The sequence below is a fragment of the Grus americana genome, chromosome 2 (assembly GCF_028858705.1).
Source record: "Grus americana isolate bGruAme1 chromosome 2, bGruAme1.mat, whole genome shotgun sequence".
In the NCBI taxonomy this organism is placed as follows: domain Eukaryota; kingdom Metazoa; phylum Chordata; class Aves; order Gruiformes; family Gruidae; genus Grus; species Grus americana.
In genome coordinates, this window is record NC_072853.1 from 129,868,052 (window position 1) to 129,888,674 (window position 20,623).

Here is a 20,623-nt window from a genome sequence, read left to right on the forward strand (position 1 = left end):
TATATACCATACGTTGTATTTAAAGGAGACAGAATCATGGTAAACAATCGTAGGCAGCTCACTGCAGAAGGTGAGGACGTATGGGAGACAGGGAGCCAGCAAAATGACCAGATAGTCTCTCTGACTTGGAGAATGGGGGATGTGGCAGGAAGGAGAGAAGCTGCCCCAGACCATTGGAATTACTTGCTGCTGTTTTGGTCACTTGGCAATATCGGCAGTGGCAGAAGCTGAGAGCAGCCCTAACCCCTGCAAGGTAACACTACGTTAGTCATCTTTGTCCTTATCTGGAGTACCTTCGCTTTTCAAAGTAGTTAATAATCAAGGCCCAGAAGTAAACACCCATTTTTTTAGAAAACGATCTTAGCTGAAAGGTGGTACATTCACAAGCACAACGTGTCTGGTGTCAGCGTGGATTGTAAGTTCACTCCTGTCTCAGAGGAACAGGACCGTAATTTCCTGGCTTGCCAAGTCTGTTCCCCAGCTGTTCCCAGCAACTGTATCATACAGTTCTGTTCAGAAACCGAACAAGTTTCAGTTAAAACAAGGTTTAAAAAAAGTCACCCTCACAACTCATCTTACAAGGCTGAAAACTATCTAACTCTAGCTTGCAAATATTTAGGGCAATTTGCAAAACCAGAGTTCGTTGGTATTTAGTATAACCCACTCTGTGACCCTCCTTAGCGACGGAAATCTGGTGAGATCTTACCCTGGAGTCACAATAGTAGTTTCCCTCTTTCTGGTTTCATTTGGTCTCCCAGGGAGAAGTAATAGTCTCCCACACGACAGTGGGAGAGGGAGACGTTCACCTTAAGGACATGCATTGAAAATAAATCTGAAACGCATTTCCTTGCACATAACCTGGCTCTTTACATTGAAATTACCCTTTGGATTTTAGAGCGGTTGCTCAAAGTCTGTGAGCAAGTCTTGGGCTACGAAGACCATCAGATGGCTTATCCTGTTCTTGAGATTTGTTTCAGTAGAAGGTGCAGGAAATATAGATTTAATTCTTTTATTCTAACTCAGTAGATGGTTTGGGACAATTAATTTCCAATTGTTTCCCAGTAGAGCAGATTTACTTGTATATTAATGAGGCACAGGTGTTAGGCCCCTGGTGCCTGCATGCCTGGGAGGCATATTTAGGTTGTTTATCTAGTCAGCCATAGGTACTGCAAGGTACTCAAGCTTGCCTTTAACAGTTTATACAGTGAGGCTTTTTAATTTTTTGATGTTTTTTTAAATTTGCTAGCACCTGTTAAAATTTTAAAACTGATCATGTAGAAAGAAGTAGGAGTGATTTCAATAGTAAATAGCACTAAATGTTAAAGAAAGTCATCTTCTATTATGCTTAACTGCCCAGCTTGACATTAAGAAGAAAAGAAGGTTCATTTAAGCAAATATGTCATGTGAGGAGCTAATACAGTCAACAGTATACTTTTCAGTTGCATATTTTTGGAATAGGTACTTCTTTGTCTACAGCTGAAACATGAATGTGCTTATATTAATATTCATTTTTCTTGTTTATTCACTGAACTGCAGTACCAACATTTTAGAGGAAATGGAATAGCCTCCATAGACATTATGAATTTCAGTAGCTGGCATAATTATAGCGATCTACATATTCATTAAATCCAAAGAAGAAATGTGTCCAAAAAGACAGCCATGCATTTAGAAATGGTACAAAACTAAATATATACATTAAAAAAGTTCCTTTCCTCTGCTTATCCAAAATTGTGTAGTGTCATATAGTCCTTAAATCAGCTAAGACTTTTTTTTTTGTTGTTTAAATGTTCATTCCTTTTGCTTTTGCACGCAGTAAAGAATGGGAAGAACTATTTGTAAACAACAATTACTTGGCAACTATACGGCTGAAGGGGATTAATGGGCAGCTGAGAAGCAGCAGGTTCCGTAGTGTTTGCTGGAAGGTAAGAAGAGAAAATATTTATTTACAGTTTGTGGTTGCAATATATCAACACATTACCTGATGCGCTGGAAGATTATTGATGCAAAGAATCATGAATTTTCCAAGAGACTTCATCCCAATGTTTTCATACTCATTTTTATAATTCATAGGACATTTGCTAATCATATTGAGTTGCCTTAAAGCTGAATTGCGGGTGATAGCAAAAGATTCCTAGGAAGGAACCTCTTTGTGCTGGGTGGTGTGTTTAGAATTGAGTGCCGCACAGCCATCTCTCTTCTCAGTCTCTGTGCAGTGAAGTCGTGCACTGGAAATAAAAAGGAAGTTTGTCTCACAATTTATGTTTTGTGGAACTTGGGACTCCTTTAAAATCAGTCTGATGCTTCTGCTAGCAGCTTTTCCCAGTGAAATGAGAAAATGAGGACCAATCCATCTTGTAATGACTGGATGGAGAGGGAAGCCAGGTCTTCCAATCTTAAAACACAACAGGTCCTCAGAGGTCTCTTGCATTTTTTAACAGTTGCAGAGGAAGGAAGAGAGAAAGAAAGCAAGATGCTGTATGAAGTCCAAAAGAATTTTGTTGCACTGGCAGCAGGTCTTCTGTTCTGCACTAATTTTGATAGTAGAAAACATTCTCCCTGGTAGAGATGCTGTATGTTAACACTGATAATTTAAATTGCCTCACTTGGAATTTCTCAAGCTACACTTTGGCAAAGACCTATAAAAAGAAAATGAAAATACTCTTTGTGTAAGAATGAAAGAAATTTGAAAATTGAAGTTTGAAATTTGAAATGTACGTAGCATTGAAGAAATTTAAAGTTAATGAAAATACTTTCTTCAGGAGGCCAGATGAATGTGTGCCACAAGCGTTGTTTTACCAGTCTGCTGCTGCTTGAGCCTCTGAATTAGGAGGCCATAACTCAAAACCCTGAACTAACAAAAGCTTCAAGTCCCTCACTCTCCACTGATTAAATCAAGGAGTGGTTTTATTTTAGAAATAAGGCTGGTTTTATTTGCATGTCCTGATACAGGTTAGGGCTCTGTTTTAGACTGTCTTTTAAAAATATTATCAATATTTTTGTTAAGTTCTGAAATATTTAAGTATTTTTAATAATTTGAGATTTTTTTTTCTCAGTATTTACTGTTTCATAACACTTTATAATGTGTAAATAAAAACATTTAAAAAGCAAGAAACTACTCTGGATTTTTTCCTTATATGCAATTAAATAGTATTTTCCAATAGATGTTTCTTTCTAACCCTTTTTAAACAGAACTATGAAAGAACTGAGATGTAGGCATTCTCAAGGACTTTTTGCCAAATCGACTTTTTTAATCGTCTTGCAGAATTTTAGAACATGTTACTTTTCTGTGGACTAAGATTTTCCCTTTCCACATTCCTTAGGTCAAGTGTATCTCTGAGTGCTTAGTTTCTGCTCTGCATTCATGTTTGGTTTTAAGCATGTTGCATTAGCTCATCGGAGTTATGTAAATAGCTTCAAGTTTTGTATATTTATTTTCATCTCTTCTTTGCATTTTATTTCTGCCGTGGAAGTCTCAATCTACTGAAGTTGTGACAGTTTACAAAGCGTGAGTTTGTGGCTTCAGGTTTTTTTAATGCTTTATTTCCTACCATAGAAATGTTATCATTTCTAGCTTCTTATTTATTGACTGGAACATTCTAAAGCCAGGAGTGTTTTATAGGTCTTTGCTTTCTTCTCCTTATGTCTAGAGTACTTGCTCCTCTTTTCTGAGCTGGTTTATGCTGTCTGGTAGGATTCATATGAAAAGCTATGTTAAATTGATTAAACTTAATGGCTTTATTTTGTTTTGTTGATAGTTATTTCTGGAGGTTCTACCCCAAGACAGAAGTCAATGGATTAAAACCACTTCAGACTTAAGAACTTCTTACAATAAGATCAAAGAAATTGTAAGTCAGTACAAAATAGGTTCTCTGCTGTCATGCATTGACATAGGTATTAATACTTACAATATAACAGAAGAGGATTTGATTTTTTTCTGTTTTTACTCAGCACATTACAAACCCTCGGAAAGCAGGACAGCAAGATCTGATAATCAACAACCCACTGTCTCAGGACGAGGGGGTAAGTTGGCCCTTGGTTCTGTCAACATATGTGCTACTAAAATTGTCATCATCATCATCATCCTGACACAAAGTGAGTTCTTGCTGAAGAAGGAAAAATGGCAGGTGCTAATATCTCCCTCCTAAATTTCCAAACTGATTTGTGTTACCAGTGGTTCCCAGGCTCTGCTGAACAGCCAGAAATGCTCATTTCCAGGTTAATATTCTGATTTTTCAGGGCTTGTCACAGGGAAGGCTGTGATGAACAAAAAAATCGGTGCTGGACGATAAGTCCAGTTTCACAGCATATCCTTTTTTTGACTGATACGCTTTTTTATTGCTGTGTTTTTTCATTTTATACACAAAATGGCTCTAATTGAAGGAGTGTTTAAACAGTCAATATGAAGGGAATGCTGTTACCAGCAAATACTGAAGAACCTGCCTCTGGAAGACTGTTCAGCCTTGGAAGTCTTTCTCCAGCAAAAATGGAATTGTTGTATGTCTGAGTTGTATACGTGCTGAGTTAATGTCTAAAGCACCACGCTGCAAGATACGCATTTCTTGCAAGGTTTTTATTTCTTTTTCTTTATACTGTTAAAAGAAACAAAAGTTTCTTTTCTAATCAGAAAGCAGCCAGCTGCAAAATGACAGATCCAGATTTTAAAGAAATACCGGAAATGTGGTAAAAGTATTTGGCCTGTCATTAAATGCCGAGCATCTAGCTCTCACTGAAATTAATGGGACCTCCTAGTAGCTTGGTATTTTCAAAGTCATGACATTTTGATGAGGGTTTACATGTAGATTTGGGAGCTTAATTTTAGGCTGTTTGTTTGTTTGTTTGTTTGCACTGCATTTTATTATACCTGAAAAGCTCTTAGGTATTTCATAGCACATATCTTTAAGCTTCTCTGTTAATTATGTTACCATTTTGGAAAATTCTTTTTTATCAAATTTTCAGAATAACTTAATACCATGAAAAAAATTTATTTGGCTGCATTTAAGAGATGTATACCTGGAAAGACTGTCTACAGATATCATTGGTGGTCCTAATCGTATTTCCAGTTTGTTCACAAATGGAAACCCATATTTTGTTTGTATTTACTGTAGGGTTTCATATTTAATGTAGGAGGAGAGAGAGATTTGCTCGTGGAAACATGGAAGTATTGATCGTAGGCACATTGGTGGCTCTGCAACCGGTATGACTGTGCACGCCATCAAACCATTACTGCATCCGGCTGGAGAGAAAGTTGTGTCAAATGTAAAAGATTTAGAGTGTTTCTGCTGTAGTTTGCGATTCTACGCAATGGCACAACCTTCTTTCTGCCTGTGATGTCTTCAGGAGACAGGAGGCAAAGGTTAACATGTCAGAGCGTGTGGCAGGGGATTAATCTATGAAACAAGGCCACGGGCCAAAGCAGGCGTAGGAATGAAGAGCTCAGTGCCTCTGCACCTCTGCTGTGACTTAATGTTTTACCCTTTCAGTGTCCGGGGGTTTGCTTCCTTTTCAGCAAGGGAGAATGTCTTCCTTCGTCCTTTGCTCTGATGGACCGGGGCTGGGAGCAGGGGCAAGGGAGTTTCCAAATGTGATCTGGCTGCATGAAAAGAGCTGCGAGTTAAAAAGGCAATAGTTCTGTGTGAGGCGTTGTCAAGGATATAAATATAGTTTGGAGGGGTTTTTTCATAGTTTGTAGTGCAAATATAGAAGCTAATTAACATTTTCTTTTTCGTTACTTTACTTTCCTTTTACTAGATAACATGAATTTACTTTCTCTTTTCTTTCTGTGGAGCATAAGCCTCCATGGCAATGAACTGTTTACAGGGGAGCAAGAAATTCCGGAAGTATTGCAGCCGCTCTCTTTGTACGGTATTTCATTCACTGGCGCTGCTGCTATCCGAAAACTAACCTGCATGAAAAGACTGCTATAGATTTTGTTCCTTCTCTCTTTTGATCAATATGGCCAAGCTACCATCCCTTTAAAATAAAGAATAGGCTTTACACTACTTTTTCTGGAGCGTACAAACAACAGCATTTGCTGACTTCTTTCAGGTTAGCTTTTGCAAAATATTGGCAAACAAGGCAAGGAAACCAAAGAAAGAGAATGAAAATGGTCATAAGCACAGATGTAGAAGAAGCTAAACCTACTTCAGACTCTTTTATTTATTTTATGTTGACAGTGAGCTTTAAATAGCCTGGTTTTCCCTATCAGAACTTTTTTAGAATGGGCAGTCTTGATCTGCAGTGTGCATATGTAGCATTAGAACGATGTCATTTTTGTAATAGGTATTTGATCATCATACATTCCTTATTTGGTTTTGCCTCCACTAAGACAAACTAGCCTACTTCCCAACAATTTCTTAGTATGCAAATGATAGCATCTTCCAGTTAGAGTCCGTACATTCATAGGAGAAATGTAGTACAGTACAGTGGGACAGATCTTTTTCCATGAGTGAACTACTGAATTTTTTTCAGTTGAGCCGCTGGTTCTGGTAAGTTTGAATTCACTCTGCCTTCCTAAATATTCTTCATAGACCGTTGCAAGTAACTCACAGACCTGCAGCCATCCAGTGAGCAAGCGGAGTGAGCCTAGAACAAGGATCCAGGAACTTGAATGTTTTCATCTCTGATCTAAACTGCCTTTCTTAGATACATTAGGCTGGTCACCAACAGTCTTTTTCACCCATAAAATAGTGATATACCTATCTACCAGTAATGTTGAGAATTAATTAGTTAATATTTGTACAGTACTTCGCTGATGTAGTGTATAAGCCTTAAGTATTAGTAGAAGTCTCTGTTTCATATAATTATTTTTCCATATTTCAGAGTCTTTGGAATAAATTTTTCCAGGATAAAGAGCTTCGAGCAATGATTGAACAAGATGTAACAAGAACGTATGTAGATCTTTAAAGAAATTTCTATATATAAATTTAGATTCTGTATTTTTATGTGGTATACATTATATTGTGTTTTCTTGACTTTGCTTAGTGTAAATGTCAGGATTGTTGAACACGAGTGTGTAGAAACATACATTAAATGCATAAAAATACAGCTTGCTTGGAGTGAAAAATGAGAAAATCGAGTTAAACATTAAACCCTGGAGATTTATTGGTATCATTGAAGAAAAGCTCTTCTAAATTAAGATATTAGGCAATGTATTACTATGAGAAATTTAAAGTAGAGTTTTCCATACAAAGCAAAGAGAAAGTAAGAGAAACTGAAAGGTCTTGTAACTAAATTATGATCATAATAAAAGATTCAACAGATGACTCTCTTTAATTCTTAACACTTATTCAACCAATAATAAAAAAAGCAGTTTGTTATTAGTAAAGGAAATGTCACTTATCTAAAGAAGTTAAGCATTTCTATTTTTATTTATCACTTTTCTAGTGTTATTTGTCACATATGCCTGTTAAAATTTGTCCTAATATTACTGTGTTTATGTTTTCATCTTCTTGGCCCTTAGGTCATTCCTGTTTAGGAACTTGTTTGAGTTAGAACACTCAGTTCCTGAAAACATTTCTTCTCAGAGTGGAAGCATTGACTGAAGTGTAGATCTAATTAATGCAATTAATGTTTTCACTACCATGTGAAATTTTACTGTATTGCAAATATTTTTCCTTATAACTTGAAAAAAGTGGTGATAGTCATAGATTTTACAAATCCCAAGTTCTCACATTTTCATTTACAGAAACAAAGTCATGCAGTAGAAATCATTGCTCTCTGGTTTTGGAATATTTTATATGTCCGTCCCTAGACCCATTCTTGAATGCATTTTGCCATGAGATGTATAATTAAAGTCTGAGTATGCTTTCATGTGCATTCTCGCAGATGGTATTTTTTGTTTGTTAAAGGAAACAGTTCAGGATGTTCTAAGATTAAAATATATACGTATCTAAACTATAATTGGAGAATGAAAAGTTGTATAGAGGTTATGTTGGATGTAAGACTGTTATTTAAAAATATACATATATATATATATACACACACACAAAGTCCAGGCTTTCACTCTGGCAAATGGCAGAGTAAGTAATATTCACTAATATCAGTAATAGCGACTAAAGAAATTTCCATTTATCTATTTATACAAAATAATGTCTACTTGAAACAATAGCATACATTATGTGTCATCCATATCAAAATAAGTCAAACAATGAAGGAGCAAAATTTATCAAAGTAACATGACTTTACTTGATAAACTATGTGCACTTCTATGTACACTTGTTGTTTGCCTAATCATAAAACATAGTGTGCATTTTATGTATACATGTGTATCTGTTTGTAAACTATCATTAGTGTGAGAAGCGGTAAGGTCTACATTCCTTGGCTTTGGAATCTAAGTACCCTCTCTTTAATGTTATCCTTTTCATTTCCATTCTTTAAATAAATTCCTGGAGTTACAATTTAAAGGCTTGTCTTTAACTTACAATGCTTTTTATTAAAGGTTAAAATACTTGAGTATTATATTCAGTTACCATAATCATTACCTTCTAGCTTCTGTTTCTTATTTAACAAATGTTTTTATATTCTTTGCCATCGAGTTCAGTACTCCATCATCCAACAGCATCAAGTAAATAATGCTGTAGAGAGTGATGCTAACTGCACACAGAGTAGCAAGCCAGAGTCCGTCTATCAAAGCAGTAAAAAATTTACTCTATGATGTTTTTATTAGAATTCTTTGAAGTGTAGTAATAATATATGGGGAAAGTGGGTAGAAATATGCTTTTTAAATTGGTATTGCTTGAAATTGTTTTAAACTTCAGAATTCTGTTACCTAAAGGGAACTGTGATAAAGTTTGTTCATGAGTGTGTGTTCATATACATTTTGTGAATCCTTATCTCACCTAATAATTAGATTTGTAAAACACAGGTGCTCACAACTGGGCTAATCGTCCTTTAGCATCTATGTACCTGAAGAATTCTAGGACACAAATCATGTTTTCCTAAAGTAAATATCTAGTATAGGTCTGATGAATCACACTGTTGAGAAGTATGTTTTTCTTCAGTAATTATAAAAAGCTTCTAGCTCACCTGTACCTAACTAAACTGTAGTCACCTAAAGTCAGGTGAGAGTCATCCAAGCCATAATGTCTAAATATAATTTTTTGCCTGTTGCATAATAAGAACTTCCAATATATTGGAGGGAAGTGGGGAAGGATTTTGTTAAGTTAGTCCTAACTCATTAGTGATCAACATTTCAATTAATTACCTGACTTATTTTTTATGGTAGTTGAGAGGTTCAGAATGGATTTTCCTTCAGCTGTCTAGAAATATGTACTTTTGAGCTGGAACCAAACACCATCTTTTTCTGTCTCAAGTGAGAAGCTTCTAAAAATGAGGGTGGGAAGGAGGTAAGGGAGGTTTACTATAATGCAAGTAAAAGCCTTACGTTATCTGTAGATAGCAGTACCAACCAAGTTATGACTATAATACTGCATTCTGTTATTCTACTGAGAAAGGAAGGTGTGCGTGAACTAGCACCATAGTAACTCATAACAGATTTAAGAATGCAATGATTAATTACTGTCATTCAAAAGATGTACCAAGGAACAATGCTGATTTATTTTGTGATGATTAAGAAGGTGATAAATAATAATTTTTAAAAATATTCTGCAGAGATGGAAATCGGCAGATTGGCAGATGCAAGAGCATCTAGTTACCAGTCAAATCGAAGTATCAGTCTACTTGCTGGCATCACCTTGTATATCGAGGATTGTAAATGGCTAGATTTGATTACCCTTTTTCTCTCTGCAGTACTTTAAGAAAACAAAATGTTTAGGGGGAATTCCCAGTAGGTTAAGCAATTGGATTTCTTTTCTTTTGTAGTAGTCTTTTTATTTTTTGGTCTACCTTGTTTCTGCTTCAGGAGTAACAATCACAGTTTAGGACGATGGAAGCCATGTGAAGATGAGTAGTGGTGGGTGCTGCTGTATCAAACTCTCCATCTCTCAAATTAAAAAAAAAAATGCCCACTCATAAAAAGGTAGTGGAAAAGCCATTAGACAGCTACCTCCTTCCTAAGCATATAGAAGAGATGGGAAGAAACAGCAATTCATTGAGTATGAACACAGGAGACAATATCTAGTTTCTGTGTAAGAGGAGGGACTGCTGCAAGGGAGAGCTACCTTTATACCAATTTATCCCTTTTCAAGAAAAAAAAGTGAGTGGCGGAGGGGGTATTATTATTCTTTACCAAACCTTTGCAATTGCAAGAGCACCTTCCATTTTTTCTGATTTAGTAGCGTTCCCCATTCCAGCTGAGTAACAGGGTTGAGGAATGGCGGGGGTGGAATCTGTTCGTGAAAGCAAAGGTGGTCACTCCGTGGCTGTGGTTAAGACCCTCGTTTCTGTCTGCCACAAAATTCTTTTCATAAAGTATTTGTGCATCCTTTCATTTGGTTGCCAGCCTAAGTTTCTTATGTGTCAAAGTCTGGCTGCCTCTGGTGTAGGGGCCTCTGAATGGGCTAAAGGAATGTTCTAAAAAATGGTAACTAACTCGTGCTGGTCTTCACTTTCAGAAAGCGGGGACTTGAATGCGCTGTTGTTTAATTGTAGCGGTTGTGGTAAAACAGTCTAGCAAAATTCCCATGTCCTTATACAGTCTTTCTCAGAAATGTAATTAAATGTAATATTCTAGTGTTGATGAAAAGTATTCTTACGTTGCCTGATTTGAGGATACTGTATTTCTAAAACAATGCTTTAATCATAAAATGACATTCTCCGTAAAAATCCATCCTGAACTGATAGTTCCCTCGTGATCTCTTGTATTTACATTTACTATAATTAATACTTCAGCCAGCTTATTCCTGAGTTTGTTATTATCCTTTCTGTCACAATCTCTGGTATTACTAGATCCTCACAGATATCTCTGTGTATTTTTGAGTTTTCTTTGTTAGTCTTCTCTTCCTAAACTTCATAGGGCAGGCCTGAATAACAGTCCTTCAGAAATAATCTCTTCAAACCCCTAAATTATGTCGATTGCCATCTGCTGTAATGCACTTTTGGTCTCAGCTGTGTCCTTCCTTTACAGTAATATGATTAGTACAAGTGCAAACAAGTCTCCAAATGTTGGTCTACCATTACCCCCACCAGGTGCCAGGAAAACGTTGCACCCCTCATCCTAATGCCTTCCTCAGCATTGCTGCGTTTAAGTCACGGTGTCTTCTTTGCCTCGGCTCTTGATTCCAAGGTCCTTCATCCAAGGGTTTCAGAGCACCTTTCTAGCCTTAAATGTTTCTGCCCTTACCTGTCATCACCTCTGTGAGATGACCACAGTAATTATTTACACTAATAATTTTATCTGAAATAGTTTATTATAATTCCTTGTATTGTTTCTCCATGTCAGGTTTTACAACAGCCTTAATACAAGTGGTGTAAAGTTTAGCATTGTGGCTCAGACTTGGGAAGCACAGAAAACAAAGTTTGCTTGAAGAAAACTTATCTGCAATCCATGTGATTTCATTTTAAAACTGACAATTCTATAGCCTTTATTTCAGCAATCTAGCCTGAGGCCTACTATTGTTGTCTTTTTAAGTACTCTGGTTTTCTTTGTCCAGCTTTAACTTTTCCTTTCTTTTTGGTATTATACCTTTCCAGATATTTTTATTGTATTTGTTATTGCTTCACATAGCTTGGATGTGGATTGGGATGGTTGCTTTATGAAATATTTTTTGCCATCTAGTTACTTCTTCAGTAAGCATGAAAACACTTTTGTTTGTGCACTTATTCATTAAAGTGCATCCTTGATTTACTACTTCCAACAGTCAAGGAGCAGGAGGCACAGGTGAGAGTTGTTTCAGAATAGTTGCAGATTGTAAATATTTACATCTTCCTGGATTATACAGAGATAACAGGATTTTCCCAGAACTTTTTTTCCCTTTTTCTCACACTATTTCCACTTCATTCCGTTTCACTTAAAGGATATTTGCCCTGCCAGAGTATAAAATTATTTCATAATTTTGTTTATTTCAGACAGCTACTAAAGACAGTGCCTAATTATGTTGCGTAAAAAAGATGCTAGTAAGATATATTGGAGCTTGCGTAGAGCTCAAGAAAATTAGGATACTGATTTTCATGTCGGTTGTGAGATATTTTAATAATCTTGTCATTAAAATGCTCATCATTTTTCAAATGTTCATGAAATATTGAACCCTTGTGTATATGCTTCTTCTGAAATAGTCTTCTTTATTCCATTTAATTCCAGTTTAGAACTGAAAATTTTACAAACTTCTTTAACATATTGTAGCTCTTGTACTCTTCCTTTGCTCAACTGAGAAAACGGAAGAGCAGGGCTAAGCACTATTTGTGAAATGGCGGGGCAGACTGATCCAGTTACAGTTCCCAACCTAACACATTAAAAAAATGGGAGCATGTCATGTAAAGTATATTTGTTATCTATGGAGATTTGATCTTTGGTGCTTACTTTTTACTTGAATCAAATTTATCAATAACTGTTCTAGTTTTAACTGACTGGTTTTTTAGGGGAGAAGAAGTGTCCGCTTGGTGGTTTTGATCACGCTCCTTTTCTCAGTGTTCCTAGCAAGTTTTAGATTTGTTGGTGAAGGACTGACAATCAGTGGAGCGCAGTCTTGGAGTTAAGTTGCTACTGGGATTCTGTGCCACCTGGGACCAGGACAGTCTTCTGGGCTGCTAGGTTTGACAGCAAGAGTCTGTGTGCAGGAGGGAGAGGGTAGATCTTTTCTTCAGTCATCGTCCCTCATTCTGTCTCCTTCCATTCTGCTTCATCTCCTTTTCATGACATGGAGGAGGAAAGGAACTTGATCCTTTAGTCAATTGGGAACATACTCATATGGTGCATCATTTTATTTGGATTAGATTCTCCAAGTCATTCATTCTCAGTGGACTGGCTGTGTGTAAGAAGTTGATGATTAAAACAGTCTGCCACTCTACTTCATTCTTGCAGATCTCTAGTTTTCATAATGTTAAAAGGGACTGCTTATTTAAATATAACTGGTGATGTCATTATATCTGTGTAGCAGAATAATGTATATTAAAGAACATGGTTCAGAATTTTGGTTGCAAAATGAATGTAACAAGTCTTTAGAAGTATTCTTACTCTAGCAGCACCCACAATTCACAGAGCCGTGGGAAAGCAGACAAGGGAGGTGCTATCTTAGCTAAAACCATTTCTAAAAGACCAGCGACTGAGATTCTGTGTGCTATATTGTTTACTTTCACTGTATTTCTTCATTTTCAGCTTTCCTGAAATGCAGTATTTCCAGCAAGAGAGTGTGAGGAAAATTCTTACAGATGTTCTGTTCTGCTACGCCAGAGAAAATGAGCAGTTGCTTTATAAACAGGTAACGAAAATACTGTACAGGTGGCATTCATTGACTCCACATTTTCTATACAGTTTGACAATAAGGTAGTTCTGTTGTATCTGAAGTTGTATCATAATGCTAAAGTAATCAAAGAGCTGCTTGTCAGCTGGATAGTAAGAAAAGTAAGCTCATCGAATAACATATGCTTTTTCCTCATAACGCAGTCCCTCAAATTGTTCTCTTTAAGGTTGCTAAGTCATCTAACTTCAAATTTCTTTATAAACATCTTTCTCTTCAGTGTTGGTTAAGAAAGAAAATAAAAAAGAAAGGCTTGCTCTGCTTAGGTAAAGAAAGTAAGTATGCAGCAGGATTAAAAATAGTACTGAATACACAAAAAACGTAAATAATGACTTCTGAAATTCAGGCAAAGTTTACTATTTTAAGTTTTACGTAACATTTTAAGTTCTTCCTTGAAGTGCTAAAGCCATGTGGTATGTTAGCGAATAGATCCTTTATCTAACCCTGTAGCATCCAACTACAACGCAGCTGACAAATGCCTCTTGACTGAAGGATAAGGATAAGGGTGTTAAAAATACCACTTTTACAGCGTTACCTGAAGGAGAGCCTGCTCAAACCATTTTTGATAAAATGGTAAAGAAAGCCTTAAAGCTGCACTAACTCTGCATCCATATGGGATGCAGGCTGAATTAATTTGACATTTGTTCTGAAGATTTTGAAGTGAGTATAACCTTGATACTAAATGAATGTAGTAAGACCAATATGCAAAGTATCGACATAAATACATTTGTATTTGTTTCTTCAGGCTGTTAACTGTGGGGTAAGTAGGGGCTAGCAAACTGAGGGATGCTCTGTGTGCATGCACAAAGGATAAACTGTACAGCAGCAAACTTTAGCTAGGCAGAAAAGTTTTCATGACAAAAATACAGAGGTCCAGTAAATGTGAAGATTTTTATAAGACACTGTATGCTTTCAGGCATGATCTGTGACCACCCTGTCCTCAAGCCAGGAAATTAGTGGTGTTTTGTGAAAAAAAGACACGTATGAGCTGAAGGAACAGTTACTTCTGAAAAACTGTCTTACAGATTATATCAAAAATCAAATATATAGTTATCAAACATACACAATCTCTGTCAAATGGTTATTTCTCATCTTTGACAGACTGTGAGCAAGGACTAGTCTTGCATGAGAACAAGAAAAAATGAGATTTGTGAGCTGTATTTTGAAGGGCACTGCTAAAGAAAACACTTCAGCAGTATTCGTTCAGCCTCCTCTTTCTAGTGAATATAGGCCGGAGTACTGATGGTGAGAAAATAGAAGAACACATTTTAGCTAATTTAGTCTATCATTTATTGAACAAGAAGTAGTATTTTACTCTTTGATATAACTTAAAGGGACTTAATTACCCTCTGCTCATATTTAAAATCCTCTTGATTCCTTACCAAGAAATAATACCTTTCTGCATAAGGATGGAATATTTAGCCAGATCAAATTTAAAAAAAAAAAAGCCCTGAGTTTCATCACAAGCTGTTAAAGCTATTATTTTCTACTAGGTGACACCCCGTTTAACATAGACCATATTGTTAATAGTTATGGGATTTTATTGAATTAATGAGACTGTTATCATGTAGTAGAATGTCTTGCTGAGTTAATTGAAACTGCAGAGATTATATAAATGGTATTAATGAACTTTGACTGCCTGATGCCTCAGCTTTAATAAAGACTGCTTGGTGGGCTAAATGAACATAGGCAGATAAAAGAACAGGTTCAATTTTGCGAGCCTACAGGCTGTTGACAAAGAAAACTTCTTTACCTCTGTTTTCAACTGGTATGCGTCAGTAGTGCAGTAATTCCAGGAAGGGGTTGCCACAGGACTAAGGGGAGAGGTGAAGTGCAGAAAATGAAATAAATTTGGATCATGAAAACTGTTGATTTAATCTCTCTGAAGCGTATTCAGTATATCGCCCAAGTCTCGTGGTGCTGCGCCAAGTCCACAAAATAGCAAATGCCTGTGGTTTTCCTCTCTTGTTGTGGTCACGTGTCACTTTTATTAGGAGCTTTTCTTTTTTATTACCTCATTTTAAACGGGTGAGTTTGTTCAGTTTTTTCGAAGTAATGCTCCTGTTAGCTTATTAGTAACAATCCTGCTTTTTTGTCCCCATGTCCCTCTCTTTTTAGATAACATTTCTTTCATGTCCATCAGTGCTCTTCTCTGAATTAGCTAATAGGAATTAGAGGTTGTGGTGGTGACAGGATATGCGTTTTTTCCCTCTTTTAGCAAATACCTATGTTGCAGTCAATCTTCCTGTCCTACTGTTCTGTTTTTACCATTCACTCAAGCCGCACTTCCCATGATAATTTCCACTACATCAAAGCCTAGCATATTTTCTTGAAAGTAATGAAGGTTACCGTTAATTCATCAATAACGGATCACCTCTAAGCTGCTCTCTCCACAGTGACCCGAATACAAAACCCAAATTAAGGAGTTTGTCTTCATATTCGGTATTCATCATGGGACTGGTCCTGTTGTTCTCCATAAGAATTCCTCTGTTTCATTTGTATGACCACATACAAGAGCTACATTTGCTGTTAGAGCTATAACACTTGGCCGGTAAATGAAAACTTATACTTCCGTCCGTCAGCATCTGTACAGGACCCATGTTTCTCTTTCAAAATTTTTGGAAAAAGTTATAGTTCCTTGGCAATTTGCATACTTATAAATGTAAATAAAGTGTATCTGAAGTTGACAACATTTTATTGAAACTATTACATAGCATCAGCATACAGTCTTACAAGAAGCAATCAATAATGTTTGTTTAATATGCATATATGCATGAAAGTTGTCTTTGTAGTAGGGTTTGTGGTTTTTTGACCGGCATGAAGTAACATTTTATTTGATGAGGAAAAAGATATTTCTGTCCCTAGTCAAATGGAGTAGAATGTTGTGAAGCTGTATTACAGATTTTAAAGACAGAATCCTCACTGGGATCATTGAATTTTTAAATAGCAGCTGTAAATATCAAATCTAAAGAGAATAGTATATTGTACTTAAGAATATGTAAAAATTAGTCTTAGCATTCTTCTGTAAGACTGGTGCCAAAATTCTGGTCCTAGTTACACTGAAAAGAAATAGTGACAATTAAGCTAAATCAGTAGGCAAACTATTGTTCGCTCATGATTTGATTGCCCTTAGAGAAGTCAATATAATTTTGAAATGCATTGATTCACTTTTCCTTGTAGAAATGCTGTATTGCTGGTTTTCTTTCTAAACCATAGACTGTATTATGAAATCAATATTTTGTTGTAGCTGGGAAGTGTCATAAAATTATCTGAGCTATGTCAACTTATTTATTAACACTAAAGAGTTTTAGTAAACTGCAGCATTGAAAAAATATGTGTATGTATATTACACTGGTGGCTTTTCTTGCCAAGCTAAAAATCTCTAAACATTTGAAGTACTCTTGTAACTGAAAGATCAGAGCTATCTTTTTGAAATCCTGATATTTCATCATCTGTTTGTTTTGTTTTTGTTGTATGTGGGCAGCCACATTATGATTCTACTTTATTATAGAGATGATATATTATTATGTTGGAAGAATGTATGATGTGCTTTTATCTTTTATAACTAATTCTTATTTTATGTCCTCTTTCTTTTTCTTCAGCTTATATGTTTACAGCTTAGGTGGTAGTTTTATTAGATAGTCAAGTTTTTGGCATTTCCATTGCTCTTATTCCATGTTAGTATATCAGGGCGAATAAAAGATTAGACGTGGAGCTGTTAATTAACTGAGGGCTGTGAGTATGCATAAAAGTACAACCCAGACTATCTACAGTTTATTTAAATATTTTTGCCACTTACATTTATTGTCTAATCCTGGACCTATCTCCCTGTCTCTATTCCTTTCCCTCTTGGTTTGACCATAAGACTTTCAGAGATCTAAAAAGTTGTCAATTTGTAATCTAACCCATATTGTTGCATTTGGGAATTTTACATCAGCTCCTGAAATCAAGTGGCTACGTTTTGTTTAATTTTTTTTTTTAACTGAATTTCTATTTAGCCTTCATCTTTTAAGATAGTCCCTAAAGGTTCAGAAATAGAAAGAAAACGTCCAAACTTCAGTAATTTTGCTGTCTTTAGTTTTGCCCAGTCAACTGACAGCTATTGCTGCAACCCTACAGTTGAGGCTATAACAGTCATCTCAGTCCTGAAGAAATTAAAATTAAATTTCCTGGGATTCCAGTTGATAGCACACAGAGAAATGTCCAAACCTCTTTTTTTTCCTTCAACACTGCTAAGTATTGGAATTTCCTCTTGTGAACAGATAAGATTCACTAACGTGCATCCAAGCACACTCAGGATAGATAATCATCAAGAGGGGGCTCCCACATCTACCTCAGTTTGGACCACTTAAGGAAAATCCTCATTATTTCCAATAAAAGTTGAAGGGTTTTAGTAGTTAATGGATCTGTTTGATACATATGAAGCTGATAAGCTAACTCAGTGATATTGAATATTCCTCAAATTCTACATGGAATATCAGCTGATATACCAGCAAAGCAGCAGGGTAGCTGCACAAGCATGTAACTCTTTCATCGCTCATGTCTGTCCATCGCTCAAAGGGCTGGAAAAGCAAGTGGAGAGGCTTCCTAGCTTGGAACTGCAAGCATAAAGGTAGAGCAGTTCTACTGTTCTGGTCTGAGGACCCATCATCTGACTCCCGGCAGCAGCCCAAAATGCCGGTGAGCTTGATGGGCCAGCCCTAGTGCTGTTTCTGCCAACAGGATAGACAAGATGGTCTTCCTGGCACCTCTGTCTGCCCAGAGCACTCACCTGGCGTTGGGACTGAGGCTCCACTTTGTGAAGTAGTTGCACCTTTGAACTGGAGCACTGCTGGCAGCACACTCTTCCTCCTACAGCTGGGCAAGGACTCCCCCCAGAGTGAGACCCATCGGGGTAGCCAGGGCGCCCTGGTACCAAGACCTGGCTGTAGCTGGTGGTTTTGGGCCGAGGTCAGGTGTTCCCTCCCCTTGGAGTGATCCCTGTGTCCAGAGGCAGCCAGGCAGGTCTCAACCCTTCATCCCACATACCTTCCATCACCGAAGGGCTCCCCTCACTTCTTTTGTATGGCTGACTCCCACCCCACCTGTTGCTTCTGTAGTTCCTACCTGCCATCCTAGTCCACCACTGGGAGCCCAACTCCCCCTGACTGGGGAACCAAATTCCCCACTTATGATACCCCAAATCCTCCTTTCCCCTGATCTAATCCAAGTGAAGGGGCTGTATATCTGCTGAAGATGAGGTGTCATTCTGCAGGCTGTAGTTTTACCTGCCAGTGCGTTGCTGCTTGCCAACTGGATTGCTTATTTCCTGACGTGGTTCCTTCTGCTCCTGATAACAAATTGACAAGCCTCAGGTGAATCAAGGCAAATCAAGACTCCTTTTTTGTTCCTGGTGAGCTCTGGGTAAAAGCACCAATAGCTGGCTGGGGTGGCCCAGCCGTGTGTCTTATGCTGGCCCAAGTCCTCGACTATCCACCAATTTTTTCTCTTCTGATTCCTGCATGTTTCTATATTTTTTATGTATCTTACTATAGATTGCATATATAAGAAACAGTCTGTAATGGAACAATACCAGGTCCTCCTATGCATCGTGTTATAATGAGTTTATTTTTAATATTGACATAACAACTTAAAAAAAAAACCCAACAACTCATTTTATTTCTCATGTCCGTAGTAATGGAAGTTTCATTTTCTAATTTGCCAAATAGCTGCCCTTGTCTCCTTGAAGGCTACTGTTATGCTTTTATCTATGGGTTTGGAACATTATCAAATAAAAAATAATTTCAAATTTTGTAATTTTTCCCTATTGCAGATCTTTGTACTGTGGATCATGATTGTAATTATCGTAAATAAAATTCATATTTATGAACATAGATCTTGGAGTAAACTGCCAGGTGCAGGGTTGCTTACCATTGCCAATTTTTTGTCTGTTGTGTTAGAAAAAGGGAGAATAACTTGCTTCAGTATATTAGAGAAGAATAAACACTTGGATCTAATCAGAATTTAAGATAAAAGCCATTGATTATGAAACCGTTCTGTTAGAATGTAAATGTTCATGGTTTTAGTTAGTCTGCACCTAATATTACTGGCTGCCTGGTGCTATGCATTAGGAACTATCACACGACTGGAAAATCTTACTGTACATTTGCTTCCTTTTATGTTTAGGGTATGCATGAACTTTTAGCTCCCATTGTCTTTATCCTGCATTGTGACCACCAAGCTTTTTCACATGCCAGTGAAGCTGCACAACCAAGGCAAGCATTGTGTTTTATTTGTATAGTATTAAAAATCTGCTTTCTTTAAAAAAATAAATAAGTTGACTGGACTAGAACTTAGAAATATGCATTCCTTAATTCTTTGTTTGTAATTGATAAATTAGTATCAGAAATTGTTGCACCCTCGTGCTTTGATGAGAATGTCCTTATTTCATCTTCCCTGCTACAGTTTCTGAAAGGGGGATTAAAAGTGTAGACATTGGCTCCTTCACAGATATTAAGTGGTGAAAAAAGAGGAGAGGAGAAACCTAAGGAAAACCTTAATCAAAAAGCTTAAGTACCTGCCTACGTTTCACCTCATTCTTACTGCCAGAAAGGGTTTAGTCTTTGTCATTGCAGAGAGGAGGCAGATTAGAGAACTACAGTTATAGAACAGAGACGTTACCAACTCTCTTTCCTCGTGTCTTAAAAGAGAAAAAAATCAATGCAGACAAATTGTTGTGATTGATATTTCTTTATCACCCGCAATGTTGTAGCTGCAATATCTGACTATCCTTTGACTTGGTAGTAACATTAACTTTAGCTATTGATTCTCCATTTTGCTCAAACTGTGGGTGTGTGCATGTAATCATACACATACGTATAAAATATTATATCACACGATTGTCAGCCAAATTCAGATGCTTTTTTCCTTGCTCTATACGTAAAACCTTTTTTTTTTAAAAAAAAAAGAAACTAGTGGCCTTCTTGTATCACTTGTGATACTTAGATAAATTATTTTCATTTGTCGTTTTGCACTCTCTTTTGGAGTCCAGTAGTGAATAAAAGCCAATTTAATTACATGTACTATATAATATAACCTCTGTTAGCACTCCTCAATGTGATTGTCTAAAGGCAGTTAAGCATAAGGTTGGAGATTATTTACAAGTGTGTGTTTTTATTCAATGTCTGTCCTTAGATATCCTGAAATTACCTAGAAGATGCTCTTCAGTGCTAAGTAACTTAAAATAACCATGTGTTATGCACAGCATTCTGTTCCATCCCCACTGAAAAAGT

At 36.7% G+C, this 20,623-nt stretch overlaps 1 protein-coding gene across 6 annotated transcripts in view; it reads left to right on the top strand.

Moving 5' to 3' along the window:
* Nucleotides 1–20,623, top strand: part of TBC1D5 (TBC1 domain family member 5) — a 322,168-nt gene that overhangs the window by 171,786 nt on the left and 129,759 nt on the right. For all 6 annotated transcript variants that reach the window (XM_054815649.1, XM_054815645.1, XM_054815643.1 and 3 more), the window contains 6 exons: nucleotides 1,814–1,922; nucleotides 3,756–3,845; nucleotides 3,949–4,020; nucleotides 6,820–6,887; nucleotides 13,211–13,313; nucleotides 19,518–19,606. In XM_054815649.1, the coding sequence (XP_054671624.1) occupies nucleotides 1,814–1,922; nucleotides 3,756–3,845; nucleotides 3,949–4,020; nucleotides 6,820–6,887; nucleotides 13,211–13,313; nucleotides 19,518–19,606 (531 nt within the window). The remainder of the gene's footprint in view (nucleotides 1–1,813; nucleotides 1,923–3,755; nucleotides 3,846–3,948; nucleotides 4,021–6,819; nucleotides 6,888–13,210; nucleotides 13,314–19,517; nucleotides 19,607–20,623) is intronic.